Source organism: Chelon labrosus (genome assembly GCF_963514085.1).
Source record: "Chelon labrosus genome assembly, chromosome: 17".
Classification (NCBI taxonomy): Eukaryota; Metazoa; Chordata; class Actinopteri; order Mugiliformes; family Mugilidae; genus Chelon; species Chelon labrosus.
In genome coordinates, this window is record NC_140350.1 from 24,642,672 (window position 1) to 24,660,949 (window position 18,278).

The 18,278-nt window shown below is 42.5% G+C and overlaps 1 protein-coding gene across 1 annotated transcript in view; it reads right to left on the minus strand.

The window, feature by feature from the left end:
- galnt10 (UDP-N-acetyl-alpha-D-galactosamine:polypeptide N-acetylgalactosaminyltransferase 10 (GalNAc-T10)) overlaps positions 1 to 18,278 on the minus strand; it is an 89,799-nt gene that overhangs the window by 56,545 nt on the left and 14,976 nt on the right. The window contains exons 2-3 of the mRNA XM_084564642.1: positions 2,675 to 2,768; positions 1,342 to 1,480 (exon numbers count right to left, since the gene is read on the minus strand). Of these exons, the coding sequence (XP_084420768.1) occupies positions 1,342 to 1,480; positions 2,675 to 2,768 (233 nt within the window). The remainder of the gene's footprint in view (positions 1 to 1,341; positions 1,481 to 2,674; positions 2,769 to 18,278) is intronic.

An 18,278-nucleotide genomic window follows, 5' to 3' on the forward strand; every position in this document is an offset into this window, starting at 1 on the left:
AATCCCTTGAGTTTAAGTGATCACCGATCACCATCAGTCAGGGTTGATCATTTCTTCCTGGAAAACAATGGTTCCCTGCTGTCCTTCCAGTTTTTAATAATGCCTTGGACAGTTCTTAACCCAGTTTTAGTAGTTTCTTCAATCTCCTTAGATGTTTTCTCTGCTTGATCCATGCCAATGATTTGACCCTTCTCAAACATCTTTTCCACGACCACAGGATGTGTCTTTAGACATGGTTGTTGAAGAAATGAGAAGCTACTCATTGCGTCAGTTGGGGTTAAATAACTTGTTGCCAGCTGAAAGATAATCACCCATGCAGTAATTATCTAATAGGAGGCTCCTACCTGTTTGATTAGTTAAATCAAGGTGGAGACTTTATTTTTTGAGCCAGGTAGTGTAGATATCAAGGCCCTTACTTTGGTCATACGACATAAGCCAAAACAAGTCCTTTAGCTTAAATCTGTCCTTAATCTTCCTAAATCTTCCCCTGCGCCACCCAGTAGGTCTGGAGGTGCTCCCTTGGGAACTGATAATGCTCTGGCCAATCAAATCATTGGGTGCAGCCTTTATGTGGTGATGGACAGAATAGTATCAGAGACAATTTGTTACTCTGATTGGTTGTAGCACTCTCCAGCTGTGTGCAAACACCCCCCACAATGACATACAAATACCACAATACCACACTCTGATAAAAATAGTTTCTGGTAACAGCAGGCTAACAAATTCACCAAATTTCGAAATCGACTTCTTTAATACAGCAGAACTGCAGCAGCTATCTCAATCACGGTATCTCATTCTCATACCAACAGATTTCCCATGTTGGTCCTGCACTCAAGCCGGCCACCGTCACATCCAATAGTCAACCTTATTTTTTGGGGAACAACAACCATCTGCCGTGAAGGGCTGAGAGTCGGCAGGTTTTCAATCCAACTAAAGACTGCAGCAGGTGATTCATTTTTTCCTCTCCGGTTGATGGAGTGCCAATCTGTGAAATAACCTGCTGCAGCCTGGAATGAAATCCTGCAGAGTCGTGGCCCTCTGTGGCCTCTTCTGCCCCTATTCAGATGAAACCGCACACACACACGCAGAAGATTTATTTTTTGGGAGAAAAATGGCAGTTCTGCCTCAGGTTACCGGGCACTTTACAGGAAATTCTAAAAGGAAGTTATTTTATGGACTGTGGAACGGTGACAAGGCAAAAAAAAAGAAGAAAAACTGATGAAGCAGACTGAGATGGGATGAGTATCACCAATATTTGTTATTTACTGCATCGTATACATCTAATTATGTAAAATGTTATTGCATATCAAAGGGTGATGTGCAGACCAGGGACAGACTCACTTTGGATGGCGGATGTCTGGGACGGAGCGGTTGAGGGAGATCCGATCGCTGACGTAAATGTTGAAGCCGTTCTCCCTGTAGGCCTGGTCCACCCGGTCTGCATCCGTCAGGGGAAACGGCTTCCCCTGCTCACCATTACCTACGTCAAACACATGTAGACCGTTACTGGACAAAGACAACGTTCTTACACTTTTAGATTTGGATAACATCATAAGAAAAAGTGAATCAATGAGAGATAATAGTGTGCCGCCTTTAAACAGGGAGCAAACAAAGCAAAACGGGAAGTTTTTTGCAAACAGCAATATTTCCAATGCTCCAATCATCCACTTTTAAATGTCTCACTTTATATAAAGGCCCACAGCTACACATGATTAACCCTCATGCCCTCCTCAAATTTACTATCCTCGTGGCAAAAATATACACAAATATGCCATAAAATTCTCATACATCAATATTTTTGTCTGTTTTTTTTCATAAATCACTTAAACTTCAAACCTTTTCTGGATTTAACCCTTTAAATGCCCGTCTGATTATGTGAAGTATTAATAGTTTTTTTTGCAAAAAGACACAAAAACTGAATTATTTTCCATAAAATAAACAGCAGGGAGATGGAGCGTTGGTGGTGATTAGAGGCTTGCACAAGTCAACTGCACAATTCTTATTTTCTGATTTTGGTCAGTTGTGCATTTAAAGACAGAACAACAATAAAAAGCCACAAACACCTCAATAAAACACATTCCTTTACAACATCTATAAATAACAGTTTGGTATTGCAGCTCAAACAAAAATATCCATCCTCAATGACTGAGCTCTAATGACTGAACTGCTAAAGATCGTTTCATGTTGTGAAGGCTCATAGAAGGAGACCGGAGGCCTGAGCACATCCACAGAACGAAAACAAGCCTAATCATCTGCAGACATACTGTACATGTTTCATTAAGCACAAATGACCTTCTTTCCCTCCTAAAGGTAACGAGTGCAGAAAATAATTTTTAGCCTTTAACGGCTCATTGCAGGGATAAACTGACTAATTCACATTGTTTTCGATTTCCCTGAACAGAAGATTTAACTTGATTATTGTAGGAGTTATAAATATGGAGGCCCCTTCAGATTTACCCTCCGTCTGCCCCGCACTGACAGGAATAATATTAGACCCAGAGATGGAATAGGAGGCTGTGAGTAAAGAACAAGTCACTGTGGAAATAAACACATTTCTCTTTATGGTTTTTGAGTGAAATTGAGCACGTAGTGAATCTGTCACGTGGGCCGCTCCTCCATTCAAAAGAATCCACAGCGGGACTATGAGACAGACTATGAGAAGTTTTGGACCTACCGGATCGAGAAGCGTCTTTTTTGATTGCTTCATAGTCGTGCCAGTCTTTCCTCCGCACGCCGTCCCGTCCCACCTGACCCATCCGGTTCAGCCCCTGTGGGAAAACACGAGCACACAAAGACACAGTCATGAGTGTTGTAATACACCAGGACACAAATCTGTATTTGTTCTGCACCGAAAGCTACTTTAATGCACCGTACCACTGATCTGTTGATGCTGCATCCACTTAGCAACTGAAGGAATGAATCTAAACTATCTATATTATATTACCCTTCGTGATAGATTACAGGATTTCGGACTGATTTCCACAGATCTCTGTTGTAAAACAGGATGGTCAGCAATGATGCTTTCAATGACATTTAGGAATCTGAAATTTGGGAGTTGGTTATTAATAGCAAACAAATCCATGAGCTATGTACAGTAAGTTGTGAAATATTTGCAATTTCTACAACTGAAAATGTCCATGTTTAAGTTTTAAAATTGGATAATCAGCTGCAAGAGTCTTTAAATGTAGTCTGCTTGCAGTTTTCTTCTCAACATGGCGAGGACATATCTGATAAAATGTGCTAGAGTGGTAATTGTGACTGATTATCAATGTGCTGAAAAACATCAATTCATCCTTCAGCAGAAGTCCTTAGGATGAACACCTGGATAGTATTTGGTAGTCTGTCTGTGTTTGTTCCCCAGTGGGACACAACCTACCATCCCAGACCTGCTGAGCTTCAGCGGTGAGGCCAAAGCCTCAACTTGAAACGTTAAAGAAACACAATGTGTTGTTAAATGACCTACAATTAGTAGAAGTGCCAGTGTGCACCTTTAAACACTGTTGCGTGGTTATACAACAGTGCCGCATACATAATCAGAATGATTTTCTTCATGCACTCCGTCGGTATCCGTGTCAGCCAAGAGATTTCTCCTGAGCATCAGCTCTCACTATCTAACAGCGCTCTGCCGAGAGTTTATCCACAGAAAGTGTACTCTTCTATTTCATGCTTGACAACCCTGTGAGGAGAATATCAATGCTATGACACACAGCTCTGCAGAGGCTTTATATACACAACCACACGCATGCATGCAGACAGACAGACAGATATGTGCTGCAGCTCAGCATACAAAGGCAGAGGCTGCTTCTTCTTCCACTAAGCCATTCTACACACCCGGTGACTTTCAGTGACTGTGCGTCGTGAATTACAGGATCACAGCACAATGGAGAAATAATTAGCTCAAGGGGAGGAGGCAATTAGTAAAACACTTTAAATACAAACTGACTGTATGAAACAACATGAATGATTAATCAGAGGAACATGACCTTGAATACTAAACGAATACATTTATATACAGTGTCCAACCACAGAGACCCACGTTTTAGGGCAGAGACACACCAGTCTGACAGGTGGACATGCTGCCTTTATCTTCAGATGTTTTAATCAGTATAGGGAGATTGACATCAGGGCCGATTCAGGCATTTTTATGATCCACGATCCGACTGGAACCAGACATAAACCAAAACCACGTCCCTGTAGCTTCAAAACTTCTTCTGATTGTTTTAGTGGCAGGTGGCTAGCGTCAAAGCTAGCACCCAACACCCAAAATCACGTGACTAACTACTTTACTTTGTTCTGGAAAATAAAGTCTTTCACACACCAGTTTGTGAACTGTGCAATGTGGATGTTTGGTGAGGTGGTAGTAGGAGATCATTGTTCAATACTAGCAACATATTTAAGACATAAGACATAAGACATAGTGTAGCTGATGAGGATTTTAGTCTGGTAAACTTTCTTGCATGAACGGGCTGCAGCAGCATGGATATGGGAAAATCAACCTTCATACTTGGAGCTCTTCACGTCAGTTTAAAAGGATAAAAGTAATTATTCTGAATTCAGTGTTTATCTTAATCCTGACTCTTCCACTGAAAGCTCTTATGTGCCCCTCTGCGTCCTCACTCCACCGAGTAATCAACTGTCTGGGTCAAGCCGACACAGAAAAACCTTCAGCCTGTTGGTGTGATGAATGACTGGCCCCTCTACTTTGTGTGTAGGTGCCCATTATAAAAGTCCATTCAGCCCTTCCTACCCCTTCTTCACCTCTTCTTTTCTTCCGTTTCTCTCCCTTCTCTCCCCTTTTGAACCCACGTCTCCTCTCTCTATCGCGGACGGACGGATGGACGGACGGACGCCCTCGGTACGTCACACAGGAAACCTGACAAGCAGCAAGAGTCCGTCTGTTCAGATTTATCCTAAAAAGAAGCAAGATTGTGCCGCCCCATTTCCTCCTGATTAAAATTTCAGCGCATGTCGTCGTGATATTCCTCTGGGGCTTTTCTCGCTGTGCAACAAGACCTTGAAACACACGGCAAGGAGAAAGGGAAAACTTCCCAGCTAATGTGAGCACATGTTTTAGTTTTGTGGAAGCAGAACGTGGGCGGGCGCTGAAACGGGAGAAGGTAATCGAGCTGATTGTGTATGAAGAAGAGAGAATAATCTTGAGGAAAGGAGGGGGGGTGGGGGGTAAGACAAGTAAGAGGACTCTGAAGCTGAGGTTCGTCTGCAGCGATGGGATTAGCATAGAACTGCCAAGTAAGGCACACCTAACCTGAAGCTCTGCTAACTCTGTCCAGCATTCTGCATTTCATTTAACTTCACTATTAAAGCATTCTACATGCCAGTAGAAAGATTATTATTGTATGAAGCGGAAACAACAATTAGCACAACGCACTCAGATGAAAATGATATATATAGATAGATATATAAAATTCTGAACAATAACATGTCCATCAAGAATGAGGAGGCCAGCTTGGTAGGACAATTTGTGCAATAATTTGGTCCAAACACAGGTGATGTCAACGTTGGCCTTCGTTGCTTCTTCGATAACGACTTGAACATACTCATATACCCTGACAGTGACGACCTTCCTAAGAGAGCTTTCACTGGTTCTGTCTGAAGATTTTATGTTTTTCTATAACTTAGTTTGGTTGATGTCAGGTTATGGTGTACGTTGCTTAGGATGACGTTGCAGGGACAAAAAAGTGTCCTTGCAATCTCTCTAAGGATGAACACTTCAGAAACTGTTTAAGTGGCATCAACTAAAAACTTATGAAGGGTTAACTAAAGGGGCAAATATTGTTCTATGTCTGGTGTTATGCTGTAGCTTTTTTTAACCTCAGTAGAAAGGTTACAGTGTGAAGCAGAAACAGCAGGAAAGGATCGGTTTGCATCGCCATCAATCAGCACTACTCACTCAGATATGTACATGTGAACAAATCAGGAGACAGGATTCAAACTAGACTCCAGGCTGCAGAGATTCAGATAAAAATGTCAGAGAAATCTGAGGACAGGAGTGGCTGCAGCGGAAATGCACGTTGTGTGTTAAACCTAAAATAATGGAAACATCCCAACTGAATTCACATCACAAACACCTAGACAGGTCAGAGCAACTTCTGGCCTGGTCATGCCACCATAAGAAAAGTCAGGGGAAAGCCCTTATTTGTTCATCCAGAGGGATGAACTCTAATGTCACGGCACGCCATCCAAATATTTCAGTCTCGACCACACAACCCCGCTGACCAGCAGGCTGGTACAGCTGTCCCTGGCAAGGTCAAAGCTATTCCACTCAATATTCATCTTGTTCCTGTTCCCACAGAGTGGTTCAGGCGTAGAATAGACAGACAAGCAGCACAGACAGACACTAAAGTTCATGAAATACAGGTGAAGAAGCATAATGCATCCATGATGTTCACCACAGAGCTTTATGATATGAGAAAACTGAGTATGGCCTTGATCTGACCAGCTTCAGTTCTGTGAGAGAGAACACAGCAGTGACCACACACACACACACACACACGTTCCTCCAAGATCACTTTATTACTTTATTATTGTTAGGGTGCCATATTTCTATTATTTAACTAGTGATTGTGTAAATAAAAGATAATATCCACCATGATAATGTCCTATCATAAATCCTGTCTGACAGTAGATTTATATGTGGGATAAACCGAACGCTGCTAACTTCCCAGTATTAACACCATCAACGTCGGTCTTTATTTAATGCAGAGTTGATTTCAGAGTGAATGTTGCGAAATCTGCTGAAACATTGTAAAGATTTTTGATGAGGCATGTAGACCTGAGGTAGGAGAGAGTTTCTAACAAGATAAAAATGTGCCACCAGTCATTTCTTTATTTTTATTTTTGACAGAAGAAAATCTAGAGTCTCAGTGTCATAAGCAGTCATTAGATATATACTAGAAGCGTTACTAGAAGAGTTTGATTCTCAAAAGATGTTCGTTATAAAGCCTCATGTATAATAAAATACAAGGAAAGTGGCAACCTCAAGGCTGTCTCCAAAACAAAGTCAATCTCCAAAGACCTCCACGTTAAAATGTCTGGTTTTATAGCAGAATTAAAAACGTTTACAACCTGGTACAGAAAACAGTTTTGGTCTCTATTAGGAGTGCACCAATCAGCATTTCTGCAGCCTGATTGCTGGAAGTGGTTCCAATAAGAAGTAAAAAATATCTATATACCACTATAATGTGATTTATACATCGATTGCTCAGGAATACTTAAAGAAAGCAGCGGTACACATTTTTAAACACATAAAAGCAAACAGAAGTAGCGTTACTTTCTTTTGGAAAAATGACAGAATAGAAAAAAGTAAAATAACGTTCTGCATGGGCATGCAGCAGGAAATGATCTCTCTGTTCCTGCACCATCTGACTGGCTTTTACGATCAGACATTACAGACTGTGATGTGGATCAAACTAATTAGGTGGAATTTTAGCCAAGGCGCCTTAGTCTCTATGTCTAGTTTTTTCCTTTTATGACAAATGTACGTTGTTTAAGGTGTGAAGGTATGCATAATTAGGGGCGTGGCTGCGTTGAGTGACAGGTGGGTCAACTCATAGGTCGACAGCTGTCTGCCTCAGTATCACCTCTGCGCCGCCTCTTTGGCCGTTTTTAGAATAAGTCCATGGCAAGATGGTGGAGGCCAGAGACACTGCACTGAGCTTTGAAAAAACACTCTTCAGGAAACATATGGGTGACATCCATCTTTATATACAGTCTACAGGAAGCACACAGTGTGTTCTGGTTCAATATGATAAATGTAATAAAATTATTTATTTGGAAGAAACCTCAATAGGGTATCTTTAAATTTGTGCGATGACAAGTGTAGCAGATGTAAGGCACAAAGTATTTCCAAGACGACTTTAGCTTCATTTCATCCTCCTCATAAGTAAGGCCATTTATTGCCGGAGCACACACACTCACAGCAGCCTGGATGAGGCACTGAAACGGAGCTGAAAATGAGGTAGTACCAAACACAGTCATCTGTTTCTCTGCTGCAGTACACAGCAGAATATTGCCTCCCTCCATTCTACTAATCACCATCATCAGAAATCTGAGGCTCCACGCTGCCACAAACTCATTCCACTCCGGGCACTTTTCTGCTCTATTAATATTCAAGACAGAGCACAAACACACTGATAGGACATTGAAGGAGTGACACCCCGCTCTGCAGGCTGTGTTGTCTCCATCCCACAGTCTCCCATTAACTGAGAGGCCTCCAAATACAAAATGTCCAAGAAAGGACACGCGTTCTGGTGAAATAAAAGTGAGGCCGAGTGAGAGAGCTGTGAGGGAGCTGAAAGGACAGGGATGTAACTCCTGTCACCTGGCAGCGTGATCCCTCATTAAATTTAATGTAGCCTTTTAGTGGTCTATTTAACTGATGACAAAAGGCCACATGTCAGTCAGTGTTTGCACACAGATTCATAAAAGACAGACTGAGCGTGTCAGTTAACAAATGTGTGTGTGTATTTGCCTATGACACAGAAACGTCTTCTAATGGACCTGAAACGACACATCAGCTCTGTCCAAATTAAGGAATTGTCTCCTTAGACAGACACAACGTTTTGAGGTATGTCCTTTTCAATACTGGATGTTTGCAAGCTTCACCAAGACCACGTTCCAACTCTTTTCTTTAAGTTTGTGACACACCAAACTGCTGACCAGTGGTCCCGACTCAGGCAACGTGAGACGACGTCATATTCAGCCTTGGTTGGCGGTAGTACAAGAGACTGTAGGAAAATAGGACGACATGTCTCCACTTCCTCCAATTGGCTACATCAAAACTCTGAGCAGGACTGTCCGAGAGTGGAGCCACTTTATCAATGACCCGCCCACACTTCTAGGCTTACTGGCGTTTTCGTTTAATTAATACGATGCTCTACTCCACCTACACCCTTATAAAGAAACACTCACATTCCTATGGGACCACTTCACGGAGCAGATGTCTTGAACAAACACCAGCATTATATTAACTACCTAAAATGACAGAAGCCATCCTTGAAAAAAATATATATATTTGACAAGTATTTTAGTGTTTTAGTTTGGCCCAAGTCCCGCCCACCAACATGGAGGGGGTGGAGCTTATGACCTATACTGCAGCCAGTGAGGAACAACTTCATCTTCCAGCCAATCAGAATTACATGGCTCTACCAGTGGCAGAGGCTGGGTACACCCTGGACAGGTTGCCCGTCTCTCATGGGGCTAATAGAGAAAGACAAACCACAAAGACACTCACAAACACACCTACAGCCAGTGTAGAATCACCAATTAACCTAACAAGCTTGTCTTTGGGCTGTTTGACGAAGCTAAAGCACAGAGGGAACATGCAAACACCGTAAATACCCATCCGGCCGGCGGATTCGAACCTAGGCGTCGGTGCTAATCCCTGTACCACCGTGTCGCCTGATCCCCAACAACCAAGCAAAATAAATGAATATCTCTTAGTGAATATAAGGAAAATGAAAGGGGACAGCATGGCTGAGTCATGTCATATATTCATACAAACATGTGAATACCACCTAAATTAGGACTTTACGAGCTGCACTGAAATCACAGTCAATAGTCCATCGGTTTTCCTCCCACTGACCTCGATGGAGGGATTTGCAGATTATGTCGAGTCTCTGAACCGCTGGCTGCCTAACCTCATTTCCATGCTGCTGTGGTCTTCTGCTAATCTGCCCAACTGCAGATTATGTTTGCTATTCGGTCAGGGAGCAGGAGGCTGCTGTTGCTGTGGGTTGAGACTCTCAGCAGCTGTTGTGGGACATTACACAGTAATACAGCGCCGACTTGCCACGCATCACGGTGTCTTTGATTCTTTCTGAGTATAAGATGATGTCAGACGTTGTGTACATTCGGTCACTCATGAGCAGATGTCAAACCTTCATTAATTTCATCATCAACTCAGCCTTTCCTCGCCTTCTTATTCTTTCTTCAACATCCATCCTCAGCTGCAGACCATGTCTTTAGTTGTCTTGTACCGAGAGCAATCTTCTTCTTTATTGGAACCCTAATTATTTCAGTTTAGTTTTTAATTATCATTATTTAATCTACAAAACACCGTGCTTGGCTTTCCTTTGGCAGCATTCAGCCCTGCACTAAGGTAGGAACCAGCTGCAAATACTAGCCAGCTGCCAGAATGCTTTCAGTGCAGCCTTTCATTTTCAGAGCTACAGTGCCCAGGTAATATTGCTGTCACCCATGAATGATCACCTCTAAGGTGCTGCTGAAAGGAAGGAGAAAATAAGAACTCTGTAATACAAAGCATTTTTTTCCTCGTCTTCTCATTTACAAATTAATTTTCTTGCCGGCTGCCTGACACATTCAGCTTTTAGGCTTGAATGAAGCCCTGAGGTGTGAAGTGCAAACGTGGAGCACACAATGGTGGCGCCTGTGGTTTTCTTCTTGTATCTGTTCAGTGATGGAACAGACCATTTCTATGCTTGAATCTTTAATCTGTTGCTTGTCACAGAGACAACCACCTAGCAAACAAACAGCATCGTGTATAACCTGAATCTGAAGGTGACGACACAACAACGTATTTCATTCAATGTGTTGGAAGGCGAGATTGAAAATGCCAGAAAGGGTGAAAGGTTTCATTTGTTGCAGGGTTTCTGGGTATTTAGTGTTAACTTTTTCCAAAAAGTATCCAGTCTTGACTTTTACTCTTCCACAGGAAAAAAATCTTTACAACATTGCTGACAGAAGCAACACCACACTGCAAAGAGACGATCGAGCCGACGGGAAGTCAAACTTTTTAGACCGATGCATTTTGACTTGTGGCCTCTGTTGCTGTAGTCTTGATTTTTTCGTATGTCTTTTCTTCCTCTACGCACCTTGGTAGTAGGTGAAGTTGCACCAGAGATTTTACAATAAAGCAGGAAACAAAAAAGCCTCCCGTAGGGGTCGAAAGAAAAGAAAAACTGTGGACCTCCGGTATAATAACAAACAATGGAATGATTTAACGTTCATTAAACTGTGTTTGTCCAGTCAGTGACGTGTAATTCTTGCTCTTGCAATACTTATTCATCTGAAAAGAACTACTTTAGGAGAAGGAACGCGTATCACAGCTCAGGACCTGAAACTCGGACTACAGTCACTTGAAAAAGTATTTGGATCTCATTAGTTTTCACACTCTTACTCTGATGGATGGAAGAACCTGTGAGAGCGATGACTAGCTGAGCACTTCTGTGCTTCATCCATAAGACCTTATGGAGCCAACATTCCCACAGTTGAAAAGCAGTAAGATATCCTGAGCTTGTAAGAATGTCTGTAGGGGTTCAGGAAAAAGGTTTCAGAGGTAACTCTGAAAAACTCTACAGCTCTTGCTGCCTGAATTTCATGGGCCACTGTACTTCCATAGTAAAGAAAGAAAGAAAGAAAGAAAGAAAAATACCCGTGTTCTTGTTTCTGGGGTAATGTTGGACTGCCTTTGTTTGAAGTAGAGGCACTGGTATTACCAGCAGAACAGAGCTGAGCATTTATTCTCTGAGGAGGACGAGTCAGACCACCTTGGGTCAATACTTTCTTTCTCTGTTGCCTCTCGTCCTGCTGAGGGCAGACAGTAGCTCAGAGCAAGAAGAGGAAACTATTCTGTTCTTTCTTCCTTCCTCCTCCTGCTTTGTCAGATCACAGGCAGATCATCCTCAACCCCGCGAGACACAATTACCTGTCTTTCCTCTTTCACCTCAACCTCTGCTCGTCCTCCCCCTCCACCTCTTCCTCCGCTCAACCACTTCACAGCCAAGTCAAATTGCCTGTCCGATAATGGTGTGGATACTGACACGAGACTCCTGCTAACAGTTCTTTTATTTCTCACCAAAAATGGTATCTTACTGAGGTGGTCTACGCTTCATGTCCCAATGACTGTCATGTGGATCTCACAGATATCGACCCTTCTTCCTCTGGAAAACCTGACTGGTCTCCACTGTAACATTTTTGCTCGAAGCCCTGACTTTCTCTCAGTCCTCCCATAATAATCTGTGCCGTACATTCTTGCATCCAATTTCAGCTGTCTGTAATTTAATCCTGCATGCCTTGTTAACCTTATTTTTAAATAGAAACCGAGTTTTTATTACTAAAATGGGTTGTGTGTTGTTGTTAAAGAAAAACAATAAAAATGTAAAAAAATATATATAAATGCCTTTACTGCTTCATCCTGCAGAAACATAAGCTACCAAACCACACTTTCTAAAAATATTATAAGTTACCGCTGTACCCAGCACCAGCCTACACCTCCTCCAGTTAAACATCCAACACGGTGTCGATTCAACTGCAAAACTGGGGTGAGTCATGTCATCTCCTGTGAACAGGTTGGCTGGCAAACGGTATCCTTTGGTGCCATAAGCTGTTCTGGATTTGAACATGCTGCACATCAGTGGGATTCATCATCATGCTGAAAGTTTTGGCTTCTCCCTCATACTGTTTCTATGTGCCTATGATAAGGAAGTCCAACTGAAAACAAAAAATAAGGCATGACATAAGGTGAAGACAGCTACACTGATGAACTTGATTGAGTTGATTGCCATTGTCTCAACGATCAGAAAAACTGTGAGTTACACAGAGTAGCTCACTGAGAAATACACAGAGCAAAGCCTGAAGACGTACAAATACTCTTGCTTTGTCATACAAGTAGGAAAGAGTCTGGAATTAAAGTGGAAAAGACACTAATTAATATTAATTATTTAGAAAACAGTAAGACAGCTAGACTGCCCATGCAGCCAACACTGTGACTCACTAACATTATGTGTCAAGTTAAAACACAGTCAGAGAAGAAATGAACGCACATTGAAACAGTAGATAGAAGAGAAGACAAGGACAGTATTTAGTGCAGGATTTAGAGATGTGTTGCAGCGGTGTTGATGTTTGCAGCTATGTCTGGAGTGAGGATGAGCAATGACACGCTGCCATGTCAGCGGCTTCAACCAACACAAACAGTACACAAAAGAAAATCTGCTGCTCTGAACGGTCTGCGAATGCTACGACCCGCCAGGAATACAGAATTAAAATGTTCTGAATCCTGTGTGTCCATTCACGCTGGGCTTCCGCCTTCTGTCCCGTCACGTACATAGCCTCTCTTCCAAACCTCTGCCCATCCCCTACTGCTCTTTGCAGCTGAAGCTGAAGATCTCCAGGCAAAGGTTGAGGCACTGAGACCTCCCTGGAAGAGGAACCCAGCAGCACTGTGACAGTGATTCTCAGCTCCCAACAGGAGTCATTAGACACAGCTCTGCTGCAACCAGAGATACCAGGTCCAGAGGACTGGACACAGAATATGACAGATGGCTGCTTCTCTGCCTCTTGCAGGAACATCACTGTCCTAAGGTCTTGGATGGATTACATACAGATGCAAATGAAGTGGCAATTTTTGAAACGTTCAAATTGTGTGAACAGCGTCACCCCTTGCAGGATCTATCCATCTATCAATCCATCCACGGTATACGAGACTTTGTTTCGCAGCACATGAACACTGACTATTTTTAAATAAACTGAATTAATTAAGTGAATGTGTCAAAAAAATTCCAACGGTTTCTGAAAGCTGAGACGTTGCGTAGTATCGTTACGGTAATTTTACTTGAGCCTCTCCCGAAGGTTATTACACTCTTATAACATGCAGTAAATTGTAAATAACTGCCAGATATTGAAAGTTCAAGGTATTCTGGAAATAAAATGGGCAAAGGTAAAGCAAAGTCCAGATAAAACAAGGGGAACACAGTTGTGGCAAAACTGGAACTCGGGCAGATGTTTAAGACAACAGCATATGTTAAATTCCTGTAAGCAGCAAAGTCAACACTGAGCAGGAGCAGTTATCTCATGGCGTTTAAGATACAAGATTCATTTTCATAGGAGGCATAGTGTGTTAGACGTTTAAGTAGCTTTGATGGTAAATTGTCGACATGGCCACGACTCTTGACTAAGCCCAAACTACCATACAGATAAGCTCCTCACTATGACATCTGAGGGAGAGGAGGAACGGCAACAGCATACAGTGACCATTAAACACAGAGCCATGATGCAGTCAGCTCAAAGAGCATCTTCTTGTGTTGTTCATGCGAGACATTGAAATTCTATGATCCTTTATTCGATGCAAAAGAACCCTCAGGGATGCGTAGGTAGAAGGTATAGAGAGACAAAACCCTGATGTATCCTTGGGTATGGCAATTAATGCCTCCAATAACATGCTGCATGCGAGTCATCTAGCAGAAGGCCACACAGAAGAACAGTAAGGCCCGCTTATATTTATTAAGGTAATAAAAAAGAGGAGGCCATTATGGCTGATTGAAATGACGACGCTGTGAGCAACACAGAAAACGACTGTCTCTAGACTTTTGTTTTGAAACTGAAAACATTTCAATTTCAGCATTTCAACACCATCATTTGTCTCCCCCTCTGTAAGCAGAGCTCTGAGCCTCATCTCTTCGTGTTGCTGCCGGGTTTGGCTGCGTCACAGCGTGGGAGGCCGGGTGCCACGGAGGGGACAGAGGACAGATGTGGCTTACATAATGATCATCAAATCAGTTATCTCGGTGGCTCAATCCCGCTAGCATCCCTCTGTACATCTCCTCGTCGTGCTGCGCCAAGATTTACTGTGCCGTGGAGAGCCAAAGAGCCCGAGGCACCGCGTTCCTTCCCACCACTGGTTAGGAAGAGAGAATCAATGGGCTCAGCGGGGAGAGCTTTTACAGCTCCACTGGAAGGTAATTATCAACATTTGTCAGTAAGGGGACAATCAGGCTGCCGGATGATAGCTTGGGGTTCAACAGACAACCGCCCAATATGAGAGCATAATGCGAAACAAAGTAGGGAGCTTTGTGAACTGTTGGAAAGACCCCTACTCACAGGCTGGCTCATAATAGAATAACAAGCTGCACACATACCAAAACGCTTCAGCCCGCCGCACACATCACTGCTGGGTCCTGAGACTAATGACGAGCTCCAGTTCAACTGAGCAATAAAGAGACCCAACAATCGAGGCAGAGATGGGGAATCAGATTCAAGATCAGGATACCAAAAGAAGCCACAATGCTTCAGACAGTTTATATTTCCATTCTTACCTCTGGTTTTTTGACACAGCCTGCAAACCTTTCATGGTGAAGCGGGTCTAACAGTGTAGGAAGAAAACTGGTAGACAGCAAAGACAGAGTAAAAACTTAAACTCAAGTAGCTTCCTCAATCAAATCAGATCGCTTTGTCGATGCCAATGTTAGTTACTGCGAAAAACCTTATTGTTGTTGGAACAGCGCTGAGTTGAAGTCAGAAGCCGTCATTCAAACTGCTCAATGCGAGAAACTTGTCATGAATGTCGAAGTCAATGTCAAAGCAGGCGTTCTTTTGGAACCTGCTAATGGCCACGAGTCGCAATTTGCGCCAGTAAAAATATTTTTCCTCAGTTTGCTTTATAAGAACTAGGAGCTCATTAGTCAACTTACTTGCTTTGTGTCTCCACATCTCATGGGCTTCCTAAGACAATTATTTGGATAAAACTTGAGACTAATAAATATTAGAAGACTTGGCTTTCAGTACTTGCAATCAACCTTTGATCTCTTTTGGCAAGCACTTGATTGACTAAGAAATCTTTTTAGATGTAAGCGACAGATAACTCCCTTATGCCCAGTTACTCCAGACAACCCACAGGCCGAGGCATGAACGGTCTGCACTGGATCTATTTTCTGTATGATTAGGTATTTCCACGTACTAGGACATAGTTTTGTAAAGTCATGTCAGTTTTGACTTTTTAATGCTTTAGTCTGCATAAATGAAATCCCACTGACCTACAGACTCCCCAGAGGTTGAACCATCAAGACCTGAATACAGACAATTTGTTTTTTGTTCTTTGGATGAACCAACGCTTCCAGAAACACTGGTTAGTAAATGTATTACATCATTGGGAAGTCTTGTAACAGCCTTAAACTTTTCAAAATGATGAAATGGTCATCTGCCATCAGCTTTTGGTTTGCCAAATAAGGCTAGGGCATGATTTCACACAACAGAGCCAGCTTGAACCCATGAATAACAATGTGGTAAAGCAGCTCAACAGCTCAGAACAGAATCAACTGATAACTGTAAAAGCAAAATTTCGAAAGCTGTTGAGAGCTCTTCTCTTCCTTCTCCAACATCCAACAGTCCAATTGCAGTCACTTGATGACCCTCTTCCCGCAGAGAAGACTTGATATCAGTGAATCTCTATCACTCTGTTCAAAAACATATCTTTAATTTCTTAGACTATTTTAAGCGTTGAAACTGCTGCTGGAACAATTAGAAACTTGTTGACATTGGTGACATCTGGAGTCTCTTCATTGGCAGAAAGGTGGGATTGTATGACAGCTAAGGAGGGGAGATATTTTCCCCACAGCATGACATATTTGTCATGAGCTTAATTCACATTTGTCAGTCACACATTCATGGCGGAAAGCAACTACAGCAAATCGCATTTCCACCAGCAGCTGCACTAGTGACTCACCAAATAACCGTTCGTCACATTTCCTCAAAGGTTGACATCCACCATTTCTATATAAATTAGTGCCAAAATATGACAATTATGGAGGTATAAAGATAGCACAACAGTTGCTTCCGGCACAAGCATCGTTCACAAACATTACAAACAACTGTAGTGTGAGAAAAGGAAAAGTCGTCAGGGCAACCGTATATTAGATTTACAATTCAACGCACTGTAGCTTCAGAAAAGGACAAGGAGGTGAATCATCACCTGACAGGCTTTAAAAGCTTCACAGGACTATTTATTGAATGTCTATTCCAAGTCGTTTCTGTTATTTATGTTAAAGTCAGACAGAAGTGTTTCATCATCCTTTCCCACAGCAAAAATAAAACAATCCATCTGCATCACTGCAGAGAAAACAAAAGCCATTAATCTGCATGAACCTGACATTAAACAACCTTATAACATTTAAATGGTGCTGAAGGCATATATAAATCTAGCCTATGGTTTCTTTAGGGTTCAAACAGTAACAGTCGGGCCATGTATCTTAAAAAAATCTCCTTAACTTTAGAGAACCGCCCTGACCTGACTAACCTTGAGGGTGAAGAAAGAAAAACTGGTCAGTTCAGATTGAAATGTTGGCTTTATCCCATCATTAAATGCCATATAACCTGCAAATATACTATAAAACTGTCTTTATATGTCAACCTCAGCTTCTACAGCACCCAAACATCATTCCGACAGGATTCATTCATTCGTTTTCTGTAAGCTTTTATCGTCTGGAGGGTCGCTGGAGCCTATCCCAGCTGTCATTGGTCTAGAGGGGGGGGTCCACCCTGGACAGGTCTCCTAACACAGAGAGACACTCACACCTACGGCCACTTTAGAATCACCAATGAACCTAACCAGCATGTCTTTGGACGGTGGGAGGAAGCTGGAGTACCTGGAGAGAACCCACGCAGACACAGGGAGAACATGCAAGGCCCCAGTCAGCCCCATCAATGCCAACCACCACACCAATGTGCCGTCCATCCCGACAACAGCAAGCTTCATATTTTGCAGCAATGGTTGAGCAATTTTACTCATGCTGCTTATTTAAGGTGGATCGGTGCACTGTACCAAACCCAAACCTTTTGTGAGTGAATGTTGGTCTACAATCGCCTCGCTGATTACACGCTGGTAATAATCTGCAGCACCAATCAATATGTTTGGACATGCTTTATAAGCGGTGACAGAAAAAAAGAGCGCCATGGAGTAGAATTTGGGCATTTATCAATATCAATACCAAGCATGCAAACATCGGGGTAGTTCAGACTTTTAAGTACAGATGGGAGGATGCACTATGGTCATCCTGCAGTGTATTTGATAACACACACAAAATGCATTCTTACTGTCCCAAGTTCACAGAAGTCACCTCCCCATGCTTCCATAAACAGGCAAGAATCTACGTTCTAGGTATTTGGACTGTACTTGGGCAGATGGTACTTTGAACTAGAACAGTGCTTGAGCAGCAACTGATGACGTTTCACAAGAACACATGTAGAGACAAGAGGCATGTTTGTTTACAACACAACTGCTCTGATAGGCTGTAGGACTATTCCCCCGTGCGTCAGTTGAAACACGCCCCATAATGAAATCCCAATGGTTACCAGACATATTCTGATAAGAACAGAGTCTGACTACAACAGGCTTGTACGTTAGCACAATATCACTACATATAAAACTTTATAGCTGTGTTATCCTCATTGTCAATTGTGCTTGACGAATTTTATTTTGTGGGTCAAAAAAAAAGCTCTTTTGACGGTAAAGGCTGCACACCCCTGAG